The sequence below is a fragment of the Zootoca vivipara genome, chromosome 17, assembly GCF_963506605.1.
Source record: "Zootoca vivipara chromosome 17, rZooViv1.1, whole genome shotgun sequence".
In the NCBI taxonomy this organism is placed as follows: domain Eukaryota; kingdom Metazoa; phylum Chordata; class Lepidosauria; order Squamata; family Lacertidae; genus Zootoca; species Zootoca vivipara.
The window spans coordinates 1,911,856-1,935,392 of NC_083292.1; the positions used below are offsets into that span (position 1 = coordinate 1,911,856).

General features: G+C 47.3%; 1 protein-coding gene and 1 non-coding gene across 2 annotated transcripts in view; one reads left to right on the plus strand and one right to left on the minus strand.

Annotated features, from left to right (window-relative positions):
* DHX37 (DEAH-box helicase 37) overlaps positions 1 to 22,817 on the plus strand; it is a 47,771-nt gene extending 24,954 nt beyond the window's left edge. Inside the window, exons 18-27 of the mRNA XM_035098235.2 lie at positions 499 to 687; positions 8,673 to 8,797; positions 8,893 to 9,009; positions 11,476 to 11,648; positions 11,813 to 11,927; positions 13,038 to 13,175; positions 14,572 to 14,666; positions 15,215 to 15,288; positions 16,315 to 16,412; positions 18,211 to 22,817. Of these exons, the coding sequence (XP_034954126.1) occupies positions 499 to 687; positions 8,673 to 8,797; positions 8,893 to 9,009; positions 11,476 to 11,648; positions 11,813 to 11,927; positions 13,038 to 13,175; positions 14,572 to 14,666; positions 15,215 to 15,288; positions 16,315 to 16,412; positions 18,211 to 18,293 (1,207 nt within the window). The 3' untranslated portion in view covers positions 18,294 to 22,817. The remainder of the gene's footprint in view (positions 1 to 498; positions 688 to 8,672; positions 8,798 to 8,892; positions 9,010 to 11,475; positions 11,649 to 11,812; positions 11,928 to 13,037; positions 13,176 to 14,571; positions 14,667 to 15,214; positions 15,289 to 16,314; positions 16,413 to 18,210) is intronic.
* A 423-nt stretch (positions 22,818 to 23,240) lies between these two features.
* Positions 23,241 to 23,312, minus strand: TRNAA-UGC (transfer RNA alanine (anticodon UGC)). The gene has a single exon. It is a non-coding gene; the product is annotated as a tRNA-Ala (tRNA).
* Positions 23,313 to 23,537: the final 225 nt, after the last annotated feature.

A 23,537-nucleotide genomic window follows, 5' to 3' on the forward strand; every position in this document is an offset into this window, starting at 1 on the left:
ACTTGTTGTTGTTGTTGTTGTTGTTGTTGCTGTTGCTTTTTTGAAAAACTAAGTTGAACTATGCTGGTTGGTGGACTGGACTGTGCTTTCTCTCTTTTCTCCCCACTATGCAGAACCATCCCTACCAATGGGTAGAGTGGGATGGCCATCTTGAACAGTTCTTTTGAGCTGCCATGAAAGGGCAAAAAAGTAATGTTTTTGTTTTACAAATGTATAAATCAGGCATCCCCAAACTGCGGCCCTCCAGATGTTTTGGCCTACAACTCCCATGATCCCTAGCTAACAGGACCAGTGGTCAGGCATGATGGGAATTGTAGTCCAAAACATCTGGAGGGCCAAAGTTTGGGGATGCCTGGTATAAATCATACCATTGCCTGAGGCCACCAAAGCAGTGTACAACTTGATAAATAAATAGCATACCAAAAGACAACTTCTAAAAGCAACATCACGACTTAGTGAGGCCTGGTCTAGGAATTGACTCCTGTTCCATTCTTCCAGGCTGAAAAAGTTGCAAGAAGCCAAGCTGACCTGCCCCATCAGCCCCCTGGGGGCCACGATGGCAGCCTTTCCTGTTGCTCCCCGTTACGCGAAGATGCTGGCCTTGAGCAAACAGCAGGACTGCCTCCCGTATGTCATCACCTTAGTGTCAGCCCTGACGGTTCGGGAGCTCTTTGAAGAGTTTAACAGGTGAGGGTTCCCCCAACAATGTCTGTGTCTGCTGTTTGCTGCCCTGGACTCCTTTGGGAAGAATGGTGGGGTAGAAATTAATAAATAAATAAACTTGCCACTCTCTGAGCTGGTGACCCAAAGGTGTGGTCACACTGGTAGTAGTTCATTGGCAGTAAAGAATTGCACCTCTGAAGATTGTTGCAATTCCTCTCACTGTACTGCTGAGGACACACAGCCAATCATCACCCTGTGATGAATAATGGTAGCCTCCAGCTGAGCACATAGCGTAATTTGCACATAAGTTGTCTTCTTGTTGTTTTTTTGTACAAGTCACAAATTTAATAAAAAAGATGTGTCATGTATCAGTGTCAGTTCTGCATGCACTCAATCATAGCTCTCTCCTTTTTTCACAGCTTTTAAAAAACATGCATTTAAATTATATACAGTTTCCCTTTTGTATGCATTCTTTCCATAAAATAATGCATTTTGTGGGCTTTGTCAGTGCACTTCCCCCTAAAATATGTGTCACAGTGGCCGGAGTGGACTACTTCAGAGTAACGACGCTACGCAGCTCTGCATTTTATTCTTTTATTGGTGCTGCGTATTTACAGTGCTCAAGTCATTGCTATTTACACGGAGCGATGTTGTCAGTCGGTTTCAGAACCTCCTAATGGCTTTTGGCGCGTCTTTCTCCAACACAAAAGCTTTGGCAGACCCATCCTCTTGCCCCTCCTCTTCCTGCGTAATTCTGGAGTTGGGGGGATGGGTCTTCCCCCCTTACTTGCCCCTTCCTGTCCCACCTGGGACCCTGGCTCCTCTACCTTGCCTGAGCCTCGGACACGACTTCCTGCTTCCCCACTGGAATCGGAACTCTCCCTGCTTTCCCCTTTGCTCGGGGACGGGCTTGAACTCAGGAGGGGAGGGACTTCGCGATATCCCCTGTCCCTCACATCCACCCCCCTCCCAAGCTCTCCTTCACCCCTCCCCAGGCCCCCCCCATGTGTCGGTGACGACTGGAAGCCTAAAAACTCGGTGCTCTCCGAGCCCGTTGGTGTGAACACCTCCCCCCAGTCCTGCGAGCCCCCCCCTTCCGCCTGGGAGGACGGGAATCCCAAAAAGTCCGTGGCGTCAGAGCTGGTGGGGGTAAAAATGTTTTGCCAATCTGCTCCTTCCTCTGACTGGGTGGATCTTGGCGACACCCATACCTCATCCTCTGGTTCCTCAAACTCCGCTTCCCAGCGCCATGGTGAGCTGTTCTCCCGTGCCTCCTCCTCCTCCCCCTCCCTTTCCATGTGCCAGGGCTTGGGTCTGTGGGGAAAGAGGGCGTGAAATTCTTCCACCAAGAATTCCTCCTGTATCTGAGTGGCGGGAACCCATTCATTCTGGGACGGTGGAGCATCCTCCCATGCCATGAGGTACTCCAGGCCCCCCACCCCCCACCTTGAATCCAGGATGGCCGTGGCCTCATTGAGTTGCTCCCTGCTTTCCCTCTCCCCCCCTCCCTCGGGGGTTTGTTCGCTGTCTCTGAGCCTGCTGCTTTCCCTGTACGGCGACAGCAGCGATCTATGAAACACTGGATGCACCCTCATGTCCTCTGGCAGTGCCAGCCTGTATGCCACCGGGTTGACCTGTTGCGTGACCGTGAAGGGGCCCAGCCATTTGGGTGCCAGCTGTTTGCACCTCCCTCTGGTGGGAAGGCCCTCCGAGGACAACCACACCTTGTCCCCCACCCTGATGACCTCCCCTTGTCGCCTGTGGCGATCTGCCCCCTTTTTGTACGCTTCCTTGGCCCTCTCCAAGTGTTCTCTGAGCTGCTGGTGCACCGTCTCCAGTTCCTCTGCCCAATCCTCAGCCTGTGGGCCCTCCTCCTCCTCCTCCCTCTCCCTCTCTGGGAAAGATCTGAGGTCGCGCCCGTAATTGGCCTTAAAGGGCGACACCCCTGTGGAGACGTGCACTGCATTGTTGTAGGCAAATTCTGCTAGTGGCAAGCGATCCACCCAGTCCGTTTGCCGCTGGCTGACGTAGCATCTCAGGTACTGCTGCAGAATGGCGTTGACCCTCTCCGCTTGTCCGTTGGTCTGCGGGTGTCTAGCCGTCGACAAGCTGACCTCCACCTGCAGGAGGTTCATGAGCCGCCGCCAGAACCTGGAAACAAATTGGCGGCCACGATCCGAAATAACCCTTAAAGGTAATCCATGCAGTCTGAAAATGTGATCAACAAACAGTTTGGCTGTCTCTTCTGCCGAGACTGCCCTGGCACACGGTATAAAGTGACACATTTTGGACATGAGGTCCACCACCACCAACACTGCAGTCTTACCCCTGGACGAAGGCAGATCTGTGATGAAGTCCATGGACACCACTTCCCACGGCCTGTGTGGTGTGGCTAAGGGCTCCAGCAACCCTGGTGGCGCTGCTCTGACCACCTTCGCCCGCTGGCAGGTGGTACAGCCCCTTACATAGTCTCGAACATCTTCCCTCACCCCTGGCCACCAGAAGTGTCTCATGACTAGGTGAGTGGTCTTGTCCCTTCCAAAATGCCCCGCTGTAGGGTTGTCGTGCATCTGCTTGAGGACCGTACGTCGAAGCTGGGTGGTGGGTAGGTACAGCGCACCCTTGTAGAAAAGCAGCCCTCTGCGTTCTGCAAAGTCTTTTGCCTGCTCCCTCCCCCCTCTCAGTTCTCTGAAGATGCGGTTGGCAAATTCATCCGCTGCCGTCAGTGCTGTGAGTTCTGCCTCGCTCACCACTGCTGCTCCGCAGGACCATGCCGACGGGGGGAAAATGTGCCTTGGGGCTGGTGGCGCCTCCTCCTCCATGTACTCTGGCTTGCGGGAGAGGGCATCCGCCCTGACATTCTGCTCTCCTGGGATGTAGTGTATGGAGAAGTTGAAGTTCGAGAAGAACTCCGCCCACCGTATCTGCCGCTGGTTGAGCACCCTGGCAGTTCTCCAGAACTCCAGGTTCTTGTGGTCTGTGCACACCTGGATGGGGTGCTTGGCGCCCACCAGGAAGTGTCTCCAGTGCTGGAACGCCGCGTGGATCGCAAGAAGTTCCCGATCAAAAACTGTGTAGTTTCGCTCGGGCTGGGTCAACTTCCTGGAGAAGAAGGCACAGGGTCTCCACTCTCTGTTGGCGTCCAGTTGCAACAAAATGGCGCCCACAGCCTTATCAGAAGCATCTGTTTCAATGCGTAGGGGCGCGTCCTGAACCACGTGGAACAGGTTCTGGTCTGAGGCGAACACCCTCTTGAGGCTTTCGAACGCTGCTTGCGCCTCTGGTGTCCACCTGAACTTCTGCTTGCCTCTCAGGCAGTCAGTGATGGGAGCCGTAACTCGAGAGAAGTTCTTGATGAACTTCCTGTAGAAGTTGGCAAAGCCTAGTAGGCGTTGGGCATCTTTGCGCGTCCTGGGGCTGTGCCAGTCCAGGATGGTCTGCACCTTGTCCTTGTCCATTGCCAGCCCCTTGTCTGACAGCTTGTAGCCCAGGAAGTCCACCTCCTTGGTGTGAAACTTGCACTTCTCCAGCTTCACATACAGGTGGTTCTCCTTCAGGCGCTGTAACACCTCCCTGACGTCCTTCACGTGCTGCACTGGGTCGTTGGAGTAAATAAGGATGTCATCCAGAAAGACCAAGCATTTCCTGAAGAGTAGGGACCCCAGGACGTGGTGCATGAAGGCCTGGAAGCATGCTGAGCCCCCTTGCAACCCGAAGGGCATCACCAGATATTCAAAAGAGCCCAGAGGCGTGAACATCGTGGTTTTCCACTCATCGCCTTCCCGGATCCTGATCAAGTTGTACGCCCCCCTCAGGTCTAGCTTGGTGAAAATCTTGCCTCTGCGTGCCGCTGTCAGGAGATCATCCACTCTGGGCATGGGGAAAGCCACTGGCTCTGTCACCGAATTCAGCCGTCTAAAATCCACCACAAGACGGCGCTGTTGCGTGTCTTTCTTGTCCACCCAGAAGACCGGGCTGCCCCCTGCTGCCTTGCTTTCTCTGATGAACCCCCGCTTGAGGTTCTTGTCGATAAAAGCGCGCAGATCCTCCAGTTCCTGGTCTGACATGGCGTACAGCTTGGCTGGGGGTATAGTTGCCCCAGGCACCAGGTTGATCTGGCAGTCAAAAGGCCTGTGTGGGGGCAGGTGGTCGGACTCCGCTTCACTGAAGACCTCCTGCAGGTCCCAGTATGGTTTGGGTATCGCCTCACCCCCTTTGACGTGCATGGTGGCCACCGTGGCTATCGGAGGCCCCTCCCCTGGTTGGTGCTGCATGCAATGTTCCAGGCAAAAGTCCGATCCAAAAGTGATGCATCTCTGATGCCAACTTATGGAGGGGTCGTGGCGCGCCAGCCAGCTCATGCCCAAAACGATTGGGGGGTCTGAGATGGTGGTGACGTTGAATGCCAGTGTCTCTGAGTGCCTTCCAACCGTCATTCTCATGGGGGGGGTTTGATGAGTGATGGCCCCTCCCAGCAGCTCTCTGCCGTCAATGGTTGCCACGTGCAGAGGAAAATCCAGCTGCAGAAGCTGGATCTGGTGCTCTTCTGCAAAGTTTCTCGAGAAGAAGTTGGCTGAGGCACCACTGTCAATTAGGGCGAGGACCGTCAATGGATAGCCATTTGGGAGCGTGAGCGTCACTTCGAGAACCACTCCTGCTCTGGGAGGGGTGGGCTGGCTCTGCTCCTCTCTGTGCGGGTGGGTGGGCTGGGGCTGTTGTCTGCTGACTGTGCCTGGCTGCCGCCCCTTGTCTCCTGCAGCCAGGCTTTCCCGTTTCCCTGCTGTGGTGCTGCGTCAGTGGGGGAGGGCACAACCGTTCCCGCCTTTCCTTGCCACTCCCTGCGATGTGGGCAGTCTCTGACGAGATGCTGGGGGGAGTTGCAGAGAAAGCAATTCCCACCCCTTCCCTCCTTGCGTCTTGGCGCCGCTGGGGTTTGAAAAGCCCGCGCGCGCGCTATCAATCTGCATGGGTTCCTGGTCCTGACTGGCCCCAGGCGTGGCTTGAAAGGGTTGTTGAGGGAGTGGCTTCTCCTGCGACCGTGGGAACCAAGCCCGCTTTGCGCGCGTTGCTTGCTTGTCGCTCCATCTGGATTCCTGCCTCACCCCCACCGCCAGAGCCGCTTTGCTCAGTTGATCCATATTACTGGGCTTTGGACCTCTCGAGAGCTCATCCTTCACCTCCTCATGCAACCCCAAGTAAAACGCCGCTTGCATTGGGGCAGACTCCAGATCCCACCCCAATCTGTGCACCAGCATGGTGAATTTCGCCCAATACGCGCGAACTGTCATATTTCCTTGGCGTAAATTATGAAGTTCCTCCTTAGTCTGGTCCATATGACTATCGGACGAATACATCGTTTTCAAACCTTCTAGAAATAGTTTGACATTCTTCATGCAAGGATTCCTTGTTGCAATTAACGGTCTTAGCCACTCCCTGGCCGCCCCTGTAAGGTGCTCCACAATAAACGCTACTCTGTGCTCATCATCAGGGAACTCATCGTGGTGCAGCTCAAGAGCATACACAATCTCAGTCTCAAAGCCCTGAAACTCCTTCGGGTCTCCATTGAACTTGCTTACTAGGGTCCCGGCTCTCCTTCCTGGCAGCACTTGGACTTGGGGTGCCCCTCCCGCCTTGTTTTTCTCTGCATCCAGCTTGTTTTGGAGGTCTACCGCCACCGCCCTTAAATGCTGCTCTTTTTCCTGGAGCTCTCTCACCTGTTCCGCAAGTTGTAGCCGGTCGTCCTGGACCTTCTTAGTCTCCTCTTTAGCTGCCTTCAATTCTCCCTGCGCCTGCAGCGACAGCTGTTGCAGTTCTAGCTGGGCTTGCTCAGCGATCTGCCGCCACTTCTCCGCCTCTGACACGCTCATCCCGGCAACTCCAAAGTAGCCCAAAAATGATTAGGAGGTTGCTGTCACAGTGGCCGGAGTGGACTACTTCAGAGTAACGACGCTACGCAGCTCTGCATTTTATTCTTTTATTGGTGCTGCGTATTTACAGTGCTCAAGTCATTGCTATTTACACGGAGCGATGTTGTCAGTCGGTTTCAGAACCTCCTAATGGCTTTTGGCGCGTCTTTCTCCAACACAAAAGCTTTGGCAGACCCATCCTCTTGCCCCTCCTCTTCCTGCGTAATTCTGGAGTTGGGGGGATGGGTCTTCCCCCCTTACTTGCCCCTTCCTGTCCCACCTGGGACCCTGGCTCCTCTACCTTGCCTGAGCCTCGGACACGACTTCCTGCTTCCCCACTGGAATCGGAACTCTCCCTGCTTTCCCCTTTGCTCGGGGACGGGCTTGAACTCAGGAGGGGAGGGACTTCGCGATATCCCCTGTCCCTCACAATATGTATTTCTGATAAAATCAGAAAATCATTTTCGGATGCATTTTTTGAACCCCAAACTAATTTTTTTTTTTTGCATTGCAAAATTTGGAGAAGTACTGATCTGATTGATAGCTGTGCTCCAATCCACTTATAAGTCTGGAGCAATTGAATTGGTCAGTTTGCTTCTCCCAAATGCGTATCCACCAAATTTGCCCTCCATCCTTATTTGAAACCAGGCGCTTATTCCCAGGAAAGAATGCATAGGATTGCAACCTTTGAAAGTATGTGTGCAACCAGCACTCATGTATGTTCATATACACACTGCTCAGAGGCTTAGGATCTTTTGCTGGAGTTATGCCATGCCCTTGTCATTGATGTGTGTTAACCCTTAACCTTATACCCACAAGAAGTATAAGAATCGAAGAAAGCTTGGTTTATTATATAAAACAGGAGTAGCAGAAAATATATAAAAATGCTGCTTTAGACAGCAGAGTTACAGCCTAAACAGGTAGCAAAATACATACATACCTTAAAGAGTAAAAGATTCCAGGACTGGATACCTTTTTATTAGTATTTAAAGAACTATTATAGCAAGATGAAAACACAAGCAGAATTTGAAATATGAGCATCAGCATTAATTGTTAAGATAAATAGGTTAAAATGGATGTATTGAATAGTATATGTGAAATATGCAGCATCTAAGGGTAAATATTGAAACCATGGAAGGGAGGATGGGAAGATCATGGAAGTTCACAGATAAAGTAATATATGGTCTTTTTGTTTTGTTTGGGATTTTTTTGTGTGAAAAATCAATAAATAAGATTTACCAAAATAAGAATACAGTGGTACCTCACAAGACGAATGCCCTGCAAGACGAATCTTTCGCAAGACGAATGCGTCTTGCGATCTGATGGTGACTCGCAGAATGAATTAAATTCGTCTTGCAAGGCACCACTGTAATAAAGAGTAAAAGATTCCCAAGCTATTCTAAGAAGCCTACAGACGCATGGGCATAACAATTTTGTCATGAACCCACACTAGAAGGAGGGGGAAAGTTTACCTGTCCTTAAGCCAAAGCAGACATGTGCTGAGTCCTGGGAGCGCTGGGTAAGTTCTGTCCTGTTGGAGGCATGAGAGCTAACTAACCTTTGAATCTTTTTGCCAGGGCATGCCAATGGAAAGGGGAGGGGGCTGTGGACTGAGGGATTCCTACAATTTCCATAATTTCTTTCAGAATACGTAGTGAGAAATGGTTAAAACTGGCCATCGTGTTTGTTTAACCAAAGGGTGAAAGACTTGTGAAAGGGAGCCATTTTCTGAACCTAGGCATCCCTGCTACCTGCCCTCAAATCACACAACCATTGAGGACCATTGAGGAGTATCCTGTACTTGGCAAATAAATTTGTATGTGTTAACCTTTAAGTCAGATGTGTGAACTCAGGATATTTCTGAATGCTTTTCAGCAAGTGGCCGGAATCAGGCTTGTTTCATGGTTACTGGAGTTCATCAGAGTGTCTCATGTCATATGAGAGTTCTGTCAATCTTATATTTACGCCACAATCTACTGAGATAAACCATATCATAAGTTCAGGTTCACACACCCCTCCTCGCAATGGGAAATGAGTTTTCCAAAATGAGCCTACGCTGAGGGATCCTGGTGAATATTGGGTTGTGCCTTACATTTGCTACAGGCCTGCCACTAGCGAGGAAGAGCAAGAGACACTCAAGGGGAAAAGGGCGCGCGTGGTGCAGATGCAACGGATCTGGGCCGGACAAGGGCCCTCTCAGAAACTGGGAGACCTCATGGTCATGCTAGGTAGGCTCTTCTGCTCTCCCTTTATCTTTCCGTATTTTTTAATCGTGCATTGGTTTTGGCTGAATTCCTCACATGATGCTGCCCTTCTATTCCAGGAGCTGTGGGTGCCTGTGAGTATGCTGGGTGCACGCCTAAGTTCTGTGAGGCAAATGGCCTACGCTACAAAGCCATGGTTGAAATCAGGCGCTTGCGTGGGCAGCTGACGACTGCAGGTAAATACCCCTGGGAGCCAGTTGTTGTTTTCTGCCTCTACAGAATAATCCACATTTGGCTTTGGGGGGGGGCACCAAAGAATCAGCTCTGTTCTTCCTTTTTCTTAACATTTAATAATTTTTATTATGCTGTTTTACAATCAAAAACATGCATGAAAACACAGGATTTTGGGTTCTTGAAAGAACTTCCACTTGGGTCCCGTTCTTGAAAGAACTTCCACTTATGCAGTGTAACTTCCCTTCTTCATGTCTCATTCCTGTCTCCCCGCATCTGCTATGGAGGGTTGGGGAAGCGATTCAGAAGCGATTCAGTGGGCACTCTGGTGTAACAGAGGGAGGGGAAGGTCCATTGTGCAAATAGGAAGAGTTTGTGGGATAGAACCTTTTTTCTCTTTTCTCCCTAATATAACACTGTATATATCTTAAGCATGATAAGTACTATCATACCTTGGATCCCGTACGCCTTGTGACTCGAACATTTTGGCTCCCAAACGCTGCAAACCTGGAAGTGACAGCTTCTGCGGCTTCCAGTTGAGTGCAGGAAGCTCCTGCGGCCAATCGGAAGCTGCGCCTTGGTTTTCGAACCTTTTCGGAAGTTGAACAGACTTCCGGAATGGATTCTGTTCAACAACCAAGGTATGACTGTATAAGTGTGTGTGTGTGTGTGTGTGTGTGTGCGCACACACACACACACACACATGTACATATATGCATAAAGCAAATGCAGTGCATTATTAATACCTTCTATAAATATTGTCAAACCCAGTACTTGCAACATGTGTAACTATGTAGTTATAAATATATAAGCTTCATAAATAAGAAGCTAGTTTCCTTTATTTAAAGTTCTCTATAACCACATAGGATCAGTTCTGGATGCTGTCACTCCTGTTCCTTGCAGGTTGCCAAAGTAGTAATCCTATTTGTGGGCCTAAAGCTTAATGATGCATTTTCTACCCATTTGAGTTACACTAAGATCTAGTGTAACCTAGCAGTTCAAAAGCACGTCAAAGTGCAAGTAGATAAATAGGTACCGTTCCGGCGGGAAGGTAAACGGCGTTTCCGTTCGCTGCTCTGGTTCACCAGAAGCAGCTTAGTCATGCTAGCCACATGACCTGGAAGCTGTCTGTGGACAAACGCCGGCTCCCTCGGCCTATAGAGCAAGATGAGTGTGCACCCCCAGAGTCGTCCGCGACTGGACCTAACGGTCAGGGGTCCTTTACCTTTTTAAGATCTGATTATACAGAGAAGGGAAGAAACAAATTTATTCTGGGAATTGGATCAAGTATAAGCTTAGTTTATACTTGTAATATCCATTTTTAATTCTAGTGCTTACAACAACTTGTTTTGAAAAGTAGGCCATTGTTGTTCCCTGAGAGAGATCACAGATCTTTCCTTTCAAACAAGGGTATATTGCCGTTGAAGCTGTTGGTGGCCTAATGTCCAGAAAAATACGTCTTGCAATGTTGCTTTCCTTTCACTCATTTCCCTTGCATTCCTCACTAATTGATTGTGACACTTATTTACCCCACATGTGCCCATCCAATTGGCAGAATAGTCACTACTGCAGGTGCCACGTACTAACTGTCCCGCATTTGTAATAATTTGATCATGTGGCAGCGCCTTCATTGTATTCTTTTCGGCACCCGCTTAAAACATTCTTAGTTAGACAATCCTTCCCAGATGCTTAGAAAGTTGAGGTAATTTTAATCTGTTTTAGTATTTGTACTTTAGGATGTTTTAAAGTATGATTGTGGTTTTTTATTTTTGTTTTACTGTTTTATCTCTTGTAAATCTCTTTGAGTGCTTTAAAGCCCTAAACGGCCTCGGTCCAGTATACCTAAAGGAGCGTCTCCACCCCCATCATTCTGCCCGGACACTGAGATCCAGCACAGAGGGCCTTCTCGGTGGTGGCGCCCGCCCTGTGGAACGCCCTCCCATCAGATGTCAAAGAGAAAAACAGCTACCAGATTTTTAGAATACATCTGAAGGCAACCCTGTTTAGGGAAGCTTTTAATGTTTAATAGATTATTTTATTTTATCTTTCTGTTGGAAGCCACCCAGAGTGGATGGGGAAACCCAGCCAGATGGGGGGGGTATAAATATTATTATTATTATTATTATTATTATTATTATTATTATTATTATTATATTTATTATTATAAATAATCAAGCGGTGTATACATTTTATGAAGTAAATATGTATATTTTCCCCATGGGATATCTCCTCCCCTGAGAGCCTCCTCCAAATTTGAAAACAGGTCTTGCTTCAGTGCTGGGTTGTTGCATAAGCTGTTGTGAACTAATGTCGCTTTTCCTTCAGTTGTCTTTTGCCCATTTGTTGTTCTTTTGAGTTTTGTACAGAGGCCGCTCCTCAGCCACAACCTAAGCCATGTTAACTCAGCCTGGCCTCCTTCAGTTTTCCAAGATTCTCCTGATTTTTGACCTGTTTCTTCCTTTTGCTGCAAGTGAATTCAGTCTGCTCGGACGCCAGCTTCTTTGTCGATCCCAGAATGAAGCCCCCATCAGAAACACAGGTGACTTTTTTGAGGCAGATCGTCTTGGCAGGCCTGGGAGACCACGTTGCCCGGAAGATCCAAGCTGAGGAGCTCCTAGACGATAAGTGGAAAAATGGTTACAAAGTACGTGCACTGTTAATAATAGCCCCCCAGCTCAGTTTATTCCCTTTGGATCATTGATGGCAAGAGTTGGGAACCCTTTTTGCACGTACTGAGTTTGTTTTTATTTGTTTTGCTTTCTTCCTTCTCCACACACTGCCATCTCTTGCCGCACCTTGCCAACCCAGACTCCTCTTCTGGACGATCCAGTCTTCATCCACCCCAATTCCGTCCTCTTCAAGCAGCTCCCCGAGTTTGTGGTGTATCAGGAGATTGTTGAAACCACCAAAATGTACATGAAAGGTGAAATGAACTCCTTCCCCCTTGCTCTCCTCTTGAGAATAATCCTAAAGGATCAACCCAAATGTTCCTTTATCCCAGCACCCTGTTTGCCTCAGTGGCCAACCAGATGCCTCTACCAGGAAACTCCCTGCTGTTACTGCCTAGCAACTTGTTCTGGAGATATACTGCCTCTGAAAATGGAGGTTTTATTTACCTATCATGGCTCAATAGTCATTGATAGGTTCCTCCTCCTTCTCCTGGAGTTGCTCTAATAATGCAGCTGTGGGAAGCCTCTGGCCCTCCAGATGTCGCTAAACTACAGTTCCCATCATCCCCGGCCATTGGCCATGCTTCCTGGTGAATGGGAGTTGTAGTTCAAGCAACATCTGGAGGGCCAAAGGATTCCCATCACCTTACTTGTGTGTCACATAGCATGCCTGCAGAAATGAGCAGTTTAGGGTGGGCTGTGAGAAATGCACTGATGATTATTTTTCCTTTTAAAGTTAAGATTGTATGAAATACAACTTAGTGGCTTTTGTGCAGTTTCCCTGCAGGCTCTTAGAGGAGCCTTAGAAGTTTTATCATGGGCTCTTCAATAAGAGAGATCAGTGGGAGCAGACAAGCGGCTCACAAGAATAGTACACATGCCCCTGCCAGTAGTCCCAGCACATAGCTGTGAGAGAGTGCTCACAGGCCTGGACTCAGCACTTGACAGCTTTAGGCAACAGCCAGGGACCTTAATGGGGCCTACTGTGTTTTATGATCATGTTTCTCTAACAGCAAGGTTTTAAACTGTATTTTAAATTGTTGTAACCTGCCCTGAGACCTTAGGATATTACCTTAGGGCAGGTAATAAATAGGATAGGGGTTAAGCAATAATAATGTGAGGGGCCCTACACCAGGTGGCTGGCTCTGAGATACTGCCATTTTTAATTTCCCACAATGCCCTGGGATGTTTGGTGGTGTTTCTCCAGGGCATTGTGGGAAACGTCAACAGTAGCTTCCTGGACCACCCACCATTGTTGCCAGGTAAACCTGCAGCACTTAAAAAGGCAGTTCAGTAAAAGCCACTCTTAAGGTTCCCATGGCTCCCCAGAACCTTCTTTCACTGGTCGTTTTTGCTCTCTTAAGGTATCTCAGCCATTGAACCAGAATGGATCCCGCTCCTTTTGCCTCCATACTGCCACTTCGAAAAACCTCTGGAAAGCCCTCCTCCTTTTTACTGCCCTGAAATGGGTAGGGTTCGATGCCACAGACCAAGTGTCTTCTGTAAGTTTCTCAAGAACAGCTTGGCTTTTATGGGAAGAGGATTTGTTACTAAATCCACATTAGGAGAATACTGTCATCATGGCAACCGCAATATTACAAGCTTTTGCATTCTCCGGGAGTCTTTGGGGTTGCAGCCAGTGTTAATTCTACTCAGAGGAAACCTGCTGAAAATAATGGGCGGCATAACTTAGTTTCGGTATTTCAGTGCATCTACTATTGAGTAAAACCTAGTTGCATACAATCCTTTCTCAGAGTAGGTCAGGGATAGCCAATGTGCTGCTCTTGTACTCCAGCTCCCATCAGCCGCATCCAGCATTGACAGGGTTAGGGATGATGGGGGTTGGAGTCCAACAGCATCTGGAGGACACCAGGTCAAAAAAGGCAGGTCTAGGGAATGACTCACATTCCCATCAGGGTTTCTTAATATGAAAGCCCCAGAGTCTATATCATGTCACAGTCTTAAGGGATAAAGGGGTGGGGAGCAGGGATAGAATAGCAGACATTCGGGGGGACTTGTGTAAGGATTGGGTTGCATCTCAGCCTGCTAGGAACAAGAAGCAGAATAATACTTGAGCCCCCATCTATGAAAACACAGAATTGGCTGGCACTCACCAGGTTTATTGCTGTTGCACAAAAAGCACCTGTGCTACAAAGTTTTTCCTAACAATATACATTTGAAATAGAAGTTCTGCTATGCATATTCCCACTTAGGTATTTCTGGCTGCCGTTCATTTCCTTCAAATCTCACCCATATGTTGGGGGGATCAGTGTCAGGGCTGGCCCACCCAGGAGGCAAGGTGAGGCAGCAGCCTCAAACAGCAGGATCCACAGGGGCAGCAGGTCCAGCCTCCAAGGAAGGCATTGTCCGCTACAGCTGCCACGGGGGCAGCAACAACTGCGGTGTGCTCTTCGGAGGCTGGATCTGCCGCTGCCTCAGCAGCCCCCCCCCCTCCCCGGCTTCCTCTATAACTGCCTCTCAGCAAATAGCAGGAGCTGCTGGTCTCTCTCCCCCCCCCCCCTGGAAGGAAATGGCAAGACTGCCTTTGGCGTCAGTGCCTACCTAGCATGATTCAAAGTAGGGCCCTTCCCTGCAATGGTCTTTGATTCCCACTTCAGCCATCATGTAAGGTTGATTTGATTGCTCCCCTTGTTCCCAATGTAGATCTTCGGTCTACCCTTGTTCCCTGGCAGCGGTGCAAGGGGGCATTTTGTGGGTTGCCTTAGGTGCCAAATGTCTTAGGCTGGCCCTGTACACAAACAAGAGCCAGCTTGCAATGTGGAGACTTCACCGCCCTTCTCCTTCCCTCCTGCCTCCTCAGCCTTCTGCTGAGAGAAGCAAAATGAAGAGGATGAGTGTGGATTAGTGCCTTAACAAAGTCTGGTAACCTCTCTGCAGATCGGGTAGGCTGGCAGCTTCCTCCTATAGAAGTGGATTACCCAGAAGGCCTTGAGTGCTACAAATATTTCACTAAGTTCTTATTGGAAGGGAAGGTAAGAACATTTTTCTCCACCTAATTCCTTGTGTTTATATATCTATGTATATTACAGTATTTTCATTACTGTTGTTAGGATTCTTAATGTATAGATTTTGTTAGTTAAACAACTCCTTGCTTGGAGTACACCTTTAGTTGAAATGTATTCAGACTGAGACTTGGCATAAAATAAAGAAGCAGTTATATAGTCCTAGCTAGGTTTCTCTAACCTAGTTGGAGAAAACAAAGAAGCCATGCTTGCCTCTTCGTTATCAGAAGGTCTAGGGATAGTTTTGGAAGCTGGAGATCCCTGCCTCTATCCGTCTTAACCTACACAAACCCGTGTGGGTGCTGAGTTGCACCTACCGGTAAATGTCCAATGAGGATTTTGCAAGACATCCTGCGAATTATATTGAAGGGTGGGCTGTGAGTACCTGAAATGAAACAATGAATTCTAATGCCCATTTTCAACAAGCAAATTAATTAGAGCCTCAGTGTTTTACAGCCCATTGCCTTGAAATGCATGGTGGCTCTAAAATTGATTGTAAAACTTGTTCCTTCTTTTAGGTTGTTAAAAAACTGGCTGCTTACAGTAGCTGCTTGTTGTCCAGTCCAGTGACAATGCTGAAAACCTGGTCCAAGTAAGTTGTTGTTTTCTATACTGCTTTATATTTTTCAGGAAAAAACCACCTCATTAAAGCATTGAATAAAACAATCCAGAATAAAACATTACTGAAGAAAGTAAAATACAAAGTATACATTCAAAGCAACATAATTAACACAGGACCTGGTTTGCCGCAAGGGGAAAAGGAAGCCGGTGTTGCTACCACAGCAAACCAGCTGCTGTTTTAGGAGTTTTGGGGCAGCTTGTAGACAGTGAGAGAGAAACGAGAAAAAAGAAGTAGGAGATGTTAGATGCCCTACTGAGCATGGAGAAGGAGTTAATCGCAAAACCAAAGGATAAAGTATGTCAAGCAATTAAATTCCTACAAGCACAATTTTTGATGTTTGTTAATCAAGAGATTGAGATGAAAATTAAATTAATGAAACAGAAAAATTTTGAATTTGCTCCTTCCCTGCCCCCCTCCCAATCAGACAGGATTAAAAAAACCCTAGTTAAACATTTCCCACCCCAGTCGATTTGGGGCTGGATCTGCGTAAGGAATTCCTGAAGTCAGCTCAGATGTGGTGGGGGGAGTGAGGGGCGTACACAGCCATAGAAACTAACAAATTGGATTACCTGTTTATAGAACTCAGTATTTTTTTGTTTCTTAGAATAACTGAACTTTCACATAGTCTTCAATGTATTTCTTTGTCAATTCACTATGGATTTGGACACCTCTTAAGATAATGCAATCTAATTTTGCATGATGGTTCCCAATGTCAAGGTGCAGATTATCATCTCTTTGGCTACAATTAGACATTTTGAATCAATATAGCAGACTGGACCTTTCAGAACTGCACTGATTTAAACCACACTGTTTTGGGTTGCTCCTAGAGAGACACGGCATAAAAATAAAAATCCTGATTTCTTCAGGGACCATATTTTATCTGAGCGGGGGGAGATTTTTCCTGAGAACTGAGCCATTTGAGCTTCTTCAGAGTTTTGAGCATACGTTTAATCTATGTGCTGAACTATTGCCTATCTGCTTTGGGAATCCCTGCAGGCTCCAACCAAGGACAGAGTCACTGCTGCAAGCTCTTGTCTCTGAAAATGTGGATAACAGGGATGCTTTACTTGCTGCCTGGAAGAAGAACCCAAAATGTAAGCTGTTTAGGTGTACAAGGAGCACACTTCACCATTCTTGTGGATTTATTTTAACTTTATTTTTGAGCCACATCGACCTTCTACCCAAACTGTGTGTGAGTGAGATGATTTGTTGGGTTCTCCCTTGGAAGTATGTTCCAACATACTGTGGTCCTCCAGATGTGCTGGAACTACATCTGCCCTCATGCCTGACCATTGGCCATGCCGGCTAGGGCTTCTGGGAGTTGTAGGCCAACAGCAACTGGTTCCCCCTTCACTGCTTGCAAACAAACAATCCAAAACTATTTCCTCCCAAATATTTCTGTGTCCAGTGTTAGAATTTCTAAAGCAACTTTTAAGAACGGTTCATGGAGGTAGGTCACCCACTGTCACCCACCCATGGTTTTTGGAGTCCGGGTGACGACACAGTAGCAATCAGCATAGCTGCCATGTTATCCCTTTTTTACAGGGATTTTCCCTTATGCTGAATAGGCTTCCTCGCGAGAAAAGCGAAAACTTGGCAGCTATGAGCAATCAGTTACTTGTGGTTTTGAAGATGAGCACAGGAATTTGTTACCTGTCTCCCTGGAGCACAAGAGGCAGGCCTGCAGGCCTTCATTGTTTATAGGTGATACAGCACTGGGATACCGCACAGTAGGGATCATTGCTAGATATACCACTATACTATTTTTTTTCAAAGTAATCAATAAATCAATAAACAAATAATAAAACAATAAAACAAAATATTCAAAAATTATCACTGATTAACTAAAATACAATCTTATAAGCTCCCCTCCACCACCCAACCCTCCACCCACCCTTTAGTGCTTCCAGCCAACCTCATACTCCGCTTCCCCCCTTCTTCCCCTCACTGCTCGCGGCAACCGGCAGAGACCAGCAGGACACAAAAGGGGAACCAGCTGTAGCGGGAGAAGAAGGCAAAGGAAGATCAGCTGACAGGCGCTGACAGCTGATCTTCCTTTGCCTTCTTCCCCCACTACAGCTGGTTCCCCTTTCGTTAGAGGAATAGGTTTTGTGATCGGAGGTTGACTCGCTGCCGCTTCGCCTTTTCATGGCCACGCTTCGCAAGACGAAGCGGCGGCCATAGAAAACCTAGTCGTCTTGCGAGGCAACCTCCAATCGCAAAACCCATTCGTCTAGCGAAAAATTTGTCTAGCAGGGCATTCATATAGCGAGGCATCACTGTAGATAAATTGGTACTGCTACAGCGGGAAGGTAAACGCCGTTTCCGTGTGCTGCTCTGGTTCGCCAGAAGCGGCTTAGTCATGCTGGCCACATGACCTGGAAGCTGTACGCCGGCTCCCTCGGCCAATAACGCGAGATGAGCGCCACAACCCCAGAGGCATCCACGACTGGACCTAATGGTCAGGGGTCCCTTTACCTTTACTAGACAATGGGGGCAGAGACTTGGTGTTTGACCCTGGCATGACCTAACTGTGACTATCCAGCCAACAGCATTGTTATGCCTGCCGCACACCAGTTGGATTTTGCAGAGTACAGTACAATTTGCTGTGTGGCTTCAGGTTTTTTAAAATCATTTATTTATAATATTTGTTAGCCCCCCACTCCTTCCATCAGAACATTCCAAATTGGTTTATAGAAGTGTGAAAAACAGAATAATCTGCACAACAACACTAGGACATCTATGAAGCATCTTCTGTTAGTTGCTTCAGATGTCATGTGAAGACTTATATCTTTTCCCCCAGACTTCCCTTGACCCATAAGATTGCACTCTGTTTCTGAAATTCTGTTTGTTAAGTGTTCACTCTTGATGGTTTCCTTTCTCTTTTTAAAGATTTGTTGTCAGAATATTGCCAGTGGATCCCGGAAGTTACACACCAACAGGTATCTAAAATCTGGCCACCCTTGCCACCATGATCTTTCATGCAAGCTCATATCATCCACCCTGTCCTGGAACCAGCACCAGCTATGAAAACACAAGGAAAATCGATGTCTGTATTTGAATGGAAAGAGAGGATTCTTCAAGCAGGATCAATTTCCTCCTAAGGAGCACCCCACCCATGATCCATGCAGGCCCACTGTATTTTGGACTCCCACATGCAAAGGATTTGGGGGTTGGAGTTGGATTGACTGTGAAGCTGTCAAGGCTGTGTGTGTTTGTAACAGGAATTACCAACTTATTTTGGCCCATGGGCACATTTGGATTTTTAGAAGCAGTGCTACCCCCTCCGGTCACTTCTGCCCACCCCACCTGCTTAGCTCTTGTCAAGTTGCCTTTCCCTGTCCTTTCCCTATCTCTATCCCTTCAGGAAGCTAGTGATTGGGGATGGTGGGAATCAGATATCCAGATGTTTCTGGACTTGTAACTCCCATCATCCTTGACCATAGCTTTCCAGTTTTCCCTTTTCTCGCGAGGAAGCCTATTCAACATAAGGGAATTTCCCTTAAAAAAAGGGAACTACTTGACAGCAGGACCTGTCCTTGACTGCAGGTCACCCTGGCTGGGGTGGATGGGAGTTGGGCATCCAACAGCTTTATACCATAAACTTCCCTGTGATCTTTGGATGAAGGGGGGTATAGAAATTTAATATATAGCAACCACCACCACCATCCTGGGTAGCTCATTTGGTTAGATAATGCCAAGGTTGCAGATTTGATCCCCATGTGGGACAGAGGCATATTCCTGCATTGCAAGGGGTTGGACTAGATGATCCTTAAGGTCCTTTCCAACTTTACAATTCTATGATTCCACGACTCATTTCTAGAAAACTGCTGAGCCACCATTACTGTGCCTTATTTCTGTTGAAGCCACAGTCATGGGAGCTTCGTGTGTGTATGTGTTGTTAATTATATATATATACTGTGTGTGTGTGTGTGTGTGTGTGTGTGTGTGTGTGTGTGTGTGTGTGTATTGCCCTATGTTTGTAAAAAATACTAATTGTGCAATAGTGATATCAATGTTTTTTTCTGGAGAAAGTCTGGCCTCATTATTGGTTTTTCTACTCCACTGTGTGTTTTGCCATCTCTTGAGTCTGTCTCCTCTCTCTGCTTCCTGATTCTCAGGGCATCAGCCTTCTCCAACCTGGTGCCCTCCAGGTGTGGATACACCTCCCATCAGCCCCAGCCAGCACAGTCAATGGTTAGGGGTTATAGGAGTAATAATCCAAAACATATGGAGGGCACCAGGTTGGAGGACAAGGCTAGTTCAGGCTGTGAGTACTCATGTAGCCAAAATGGTACCACCCACATCCAATAAGAGATGTTATGGGTAGGTGTGGGCAGGAGAGAACCCTGTGTGAAGGGATGAGGAACAATCCTCAGACCATCTCAGTGAGGATTAAGCATTCTTAGCTACAGAAAGCTGACTGACTGAAGAATTGGAATGGAAAAGCAGGTGGGGGGGGGTGGAATGAAATGTCTGAAATACAGTCATACCTTTAGTTACATATGCTTCAGGTTGCGTATGACACGGGATACGTATGCGCCAAACCTGGAAGTAGCGGAACAGGTTACTTCTGGGTTCGGCGATTTGTGGATGCGCAGACGTGGTGAATGAGTTCACGCACATGTGCAGAAGCGCCAAATGACACGGGAGCATGCGCAGATTCAGCGCTTCAGGGTAAGTACTGCTCTGGATGCGTACGGGGCTCCAGAACGGATCCCGTTCGTATCCTGAGGTACCACTGTACTGAACTGCTTCTGCTCCATGTTACATTTTCTTGTAGGTTTCCCTATTTGCTCCTCTTGTTTCTGATTCTCAAGTCTGCAAGTGCTGTTCCTTACGTAGGCCAGAACAGCACACAAGAGGTAGCTGGAGCAGCCTGGAGAAAAGGAGGTGGCTCCCCTTCCCCAAAAAACAATGTTCTTAATTACCACAGAATGCTGAGAGGTGAAAGTGGAAAAATAGAGAAACGGCTGAGAGAGAGAGATTGGGGTATTGTGGAGGAGGTTGTGGCTGGCTAGGACACTGAACAGCAGCTTTTCACACAGTTAAACAAAAAGGCAGGACTACAAGCCTGTTTCACTAAAAGGCAGCTCCTTTCAAATTAAAGGCGTAAAATTGGGGCAGCAGCGAGAGGGGAGAAGTACTTACCTGGATTTTATACATGCATGTCCTGCTATCTTAATTCAAGGCATTCTCGGGAAATTGTTTGTTAGGCAAATATTCATGAAATGATTCAACGATTTCCATCAGTTCCTATGGGGAAATTTCTAATTTGTTCCTGACACTGGAGTTTTGACCCCCAAATGATGAAACTTCGGGGAATTCTCTGAAACTTTGCAGAAGGCAAACAAGTAAAAAATGCTCTTCTTTGTCTAATCTCCCACCCTAACCTCTGGTGACAGGACTGCCATGGACCAGCAAAACACAGGAAAGCAAGGCTTATTTAAGGCTGCTTCTTTAATATCTGCAGGTTTGGGCACCAGACGTTACACTTGTACATGCTGAAAGCCACTGGAACCACATTGTGGTGGAAACTATTTTATAAATGAAACACCAGAGTCAGGAGAAAAAGAAGCTGGCAAATATGTGGAAACGGGCTCTCCAGATGCTGCAGGAGTACAGTTCCCATCATCCCTGACCGTATGCCGTCCTGGCTGGGGCACCAGGAGAGTTAAAAAATCCCAATCACAGCGAAGACAAGTCTCTTACTCATGCTTGGGGTTTTGTGAACTTTTATGGTGCAACTGTTTGAAACCATGTCTCCTCTTAAGTTTTCTGCTAAATATTTTGGGCAACCCCAGCAAGAGAAAGAACCCCTAGACAGTTAATTCCAGTCAAAGGCAACCAAGGGGTGTGGTGCTCGTCTCGCTTTCAGGCCGAGGGAGCCGGCGTTTGTCCACAGACAGCTTTCCAGGTCGTGGCCAGCAGGACTAAACCACTTATGGCACAACAGGAGAACGTGACAGAAACCAGAGCGCACGGAAACACCACTTACCTTCCCGTCACAGCAGCAACAATCTACTTGTGCTGGTGTGCTTTCGAACTGCTATAGGTTGGCAGGAGCTGGGACAGAGCAATGGGCGATCACCCTGTGGAGCGGATTTGAACCACCAACCTTGTGATTGACAAGCCCCAGATCAACAAGCTGTGGTCTAAACCACTGAGCCACCCATGTGTACTCTCTGTGCACCATACCTTTAAAGCACATAACTTTCCCAAAGAATCCTGGGAACTGTAGTTTCTTGTGGGTGATAATAGCTCTGTGAGGTTTAAACTACAGTTCCCATGATGATTCTTGTTCTTAATTGATCAATTAATTGACCTGCCCTACCCTCTGAGGTTCTAGGGCAAGTTAGAACATGAAAACATACACTTTAAATGTATGGTGTATGTACAGTGTATATTCCACTATGCAGGGGACAGATGGTCTTGAAAGCATCAAAGAAAATACATATCAATATATCAATACTTTTTTAAAAAAAATTAAGATTGAGACCAATAGTGTGGAATTGTATCTGCCCAGGTAGACCTTTGTGATTCGGGTGGAAGAACCTGACCACTTTTCTGCAGCATATAAACAATGAAGCAGTACTATCCAAAGGTTCATTTTTCTTTTACCGTACTCTTAATAGTTGAGTATGCTATTGTTTAATTTCTCTGACAGCCCCCCAGTCCCTGAATCCTTTGGCACACCATCAACCTTGAAATGAAAATGTATGGTTCTCTTCAGGGTTGGGCAATCTCCAACGGCTCCTGCTCCCAATAATTAAGAAAATGATTAAATCAAATGGAGCTCAGCTTAGCTTTGCTTTTTAGGGGGTGCCACAAGGTTCTGCCTTTTAAGACTGATAAACCACCTCATTGTGGCAGCACGCTGGGGAAAGATGCAGGTGGCATGCTGTCAGGAGCTGGACAGAGGAGGAGGAGGAGGAGTGGTGGAGACCACCTCCCCATCCTGACCCTTCGATGGAGGAGGAAGAGGAAGATAGTATGGATTTACAACAGGGGTTTGCAGGAGGTCACAGCTCAGGCAGATGAGGGAAAAACTTGGGAAATGATGGGAGGAGGAGGCAAAACTGGAGTGGCAGCTGGCTGACACGTTGTCACTAGAAAGCATTTCAGACCCTCCATCTCCCAGAACCTGGCAAGCCTTAAAAGCAGGAGAGCAAAGAGCTCAAAGGCAGAGGGCACATACCGTAGCAGCACCCGTAGAGGAGGTGAAGATGAATGAGGAAGTGGGTGAGAAGGGGGATGGAGAGTCACTCGAGGCGACGCCATTATCCAAGAGGCTGGGTTCTGTAGCCTCTCTGTAAAGTCTGAAATAAAAAAGAACTGTAAGAAACTTTTCCTTGTCTTTATACTTTTCTGGACAACCAGCCAGGAGTCGATGACAGCACCTTGACACATGCTAGGATGTGGTCTGTGGCTTCCACAGATAAAACTTGCACAAGCTGTAGAGAAATATGTGGCAAAGCTAATAAAAATAAAAATACTTTTGATGCTGATTGGTTTATGTTTCTTTATTTTATGACTTGTCACCCAGAGCCCTTGCAAGTCATGCTTCTTGGCTTAGTTATTTAATTCTGCATGCTGCTGTTACTTCCTGCCTTAACACATTGTGACTGTACTTTGTGCTGCCTAGTGACCAACACCCATTATTTGTTAAAAATAATAAAAGAATATGAAAAGATTTAAATCTTTATAATGATGTGAGTATTTTTAAGACCCTTTTGCGTTGCCTCAGACTGCACTTTAATTTCCCTGGTTTAGGGGATGGCATATTTGCAGCATTGCCAAAACAAAAAACAAAAACAACATGAGGTAGTACTGAAAGAAATTGAATCCATTGCGCGCAAAGGAAAGCAAAAGACACATTCTATTTCATAAACTAAATGTAACAAATGGAAGGGAAATAAAAGTGGAGATGCCGGGGATTGAACCCGGGGCCTCATACATGCAAAGCATGCGCTCTACCACTGAGCTACATCCCCAAGACTAGCGGATTGTTCTCAGAAAGGTTTTACAATGTAAATTGGACCATTCCACCGGTCTGTTTCCTTCTTCCAAAAGGTTCCTCTGTATCTTTGTTTTTTTTCGCTTCCTTTTTTAATTTCTGGCATTTCAATTTGAATTAGAGGCCCGGACGCTTTATGCTACGTCCTCTAACCTCGAAGGTACAACGGAGTTTTGTTCAAGGAGCAAGATGGAATCTAAAG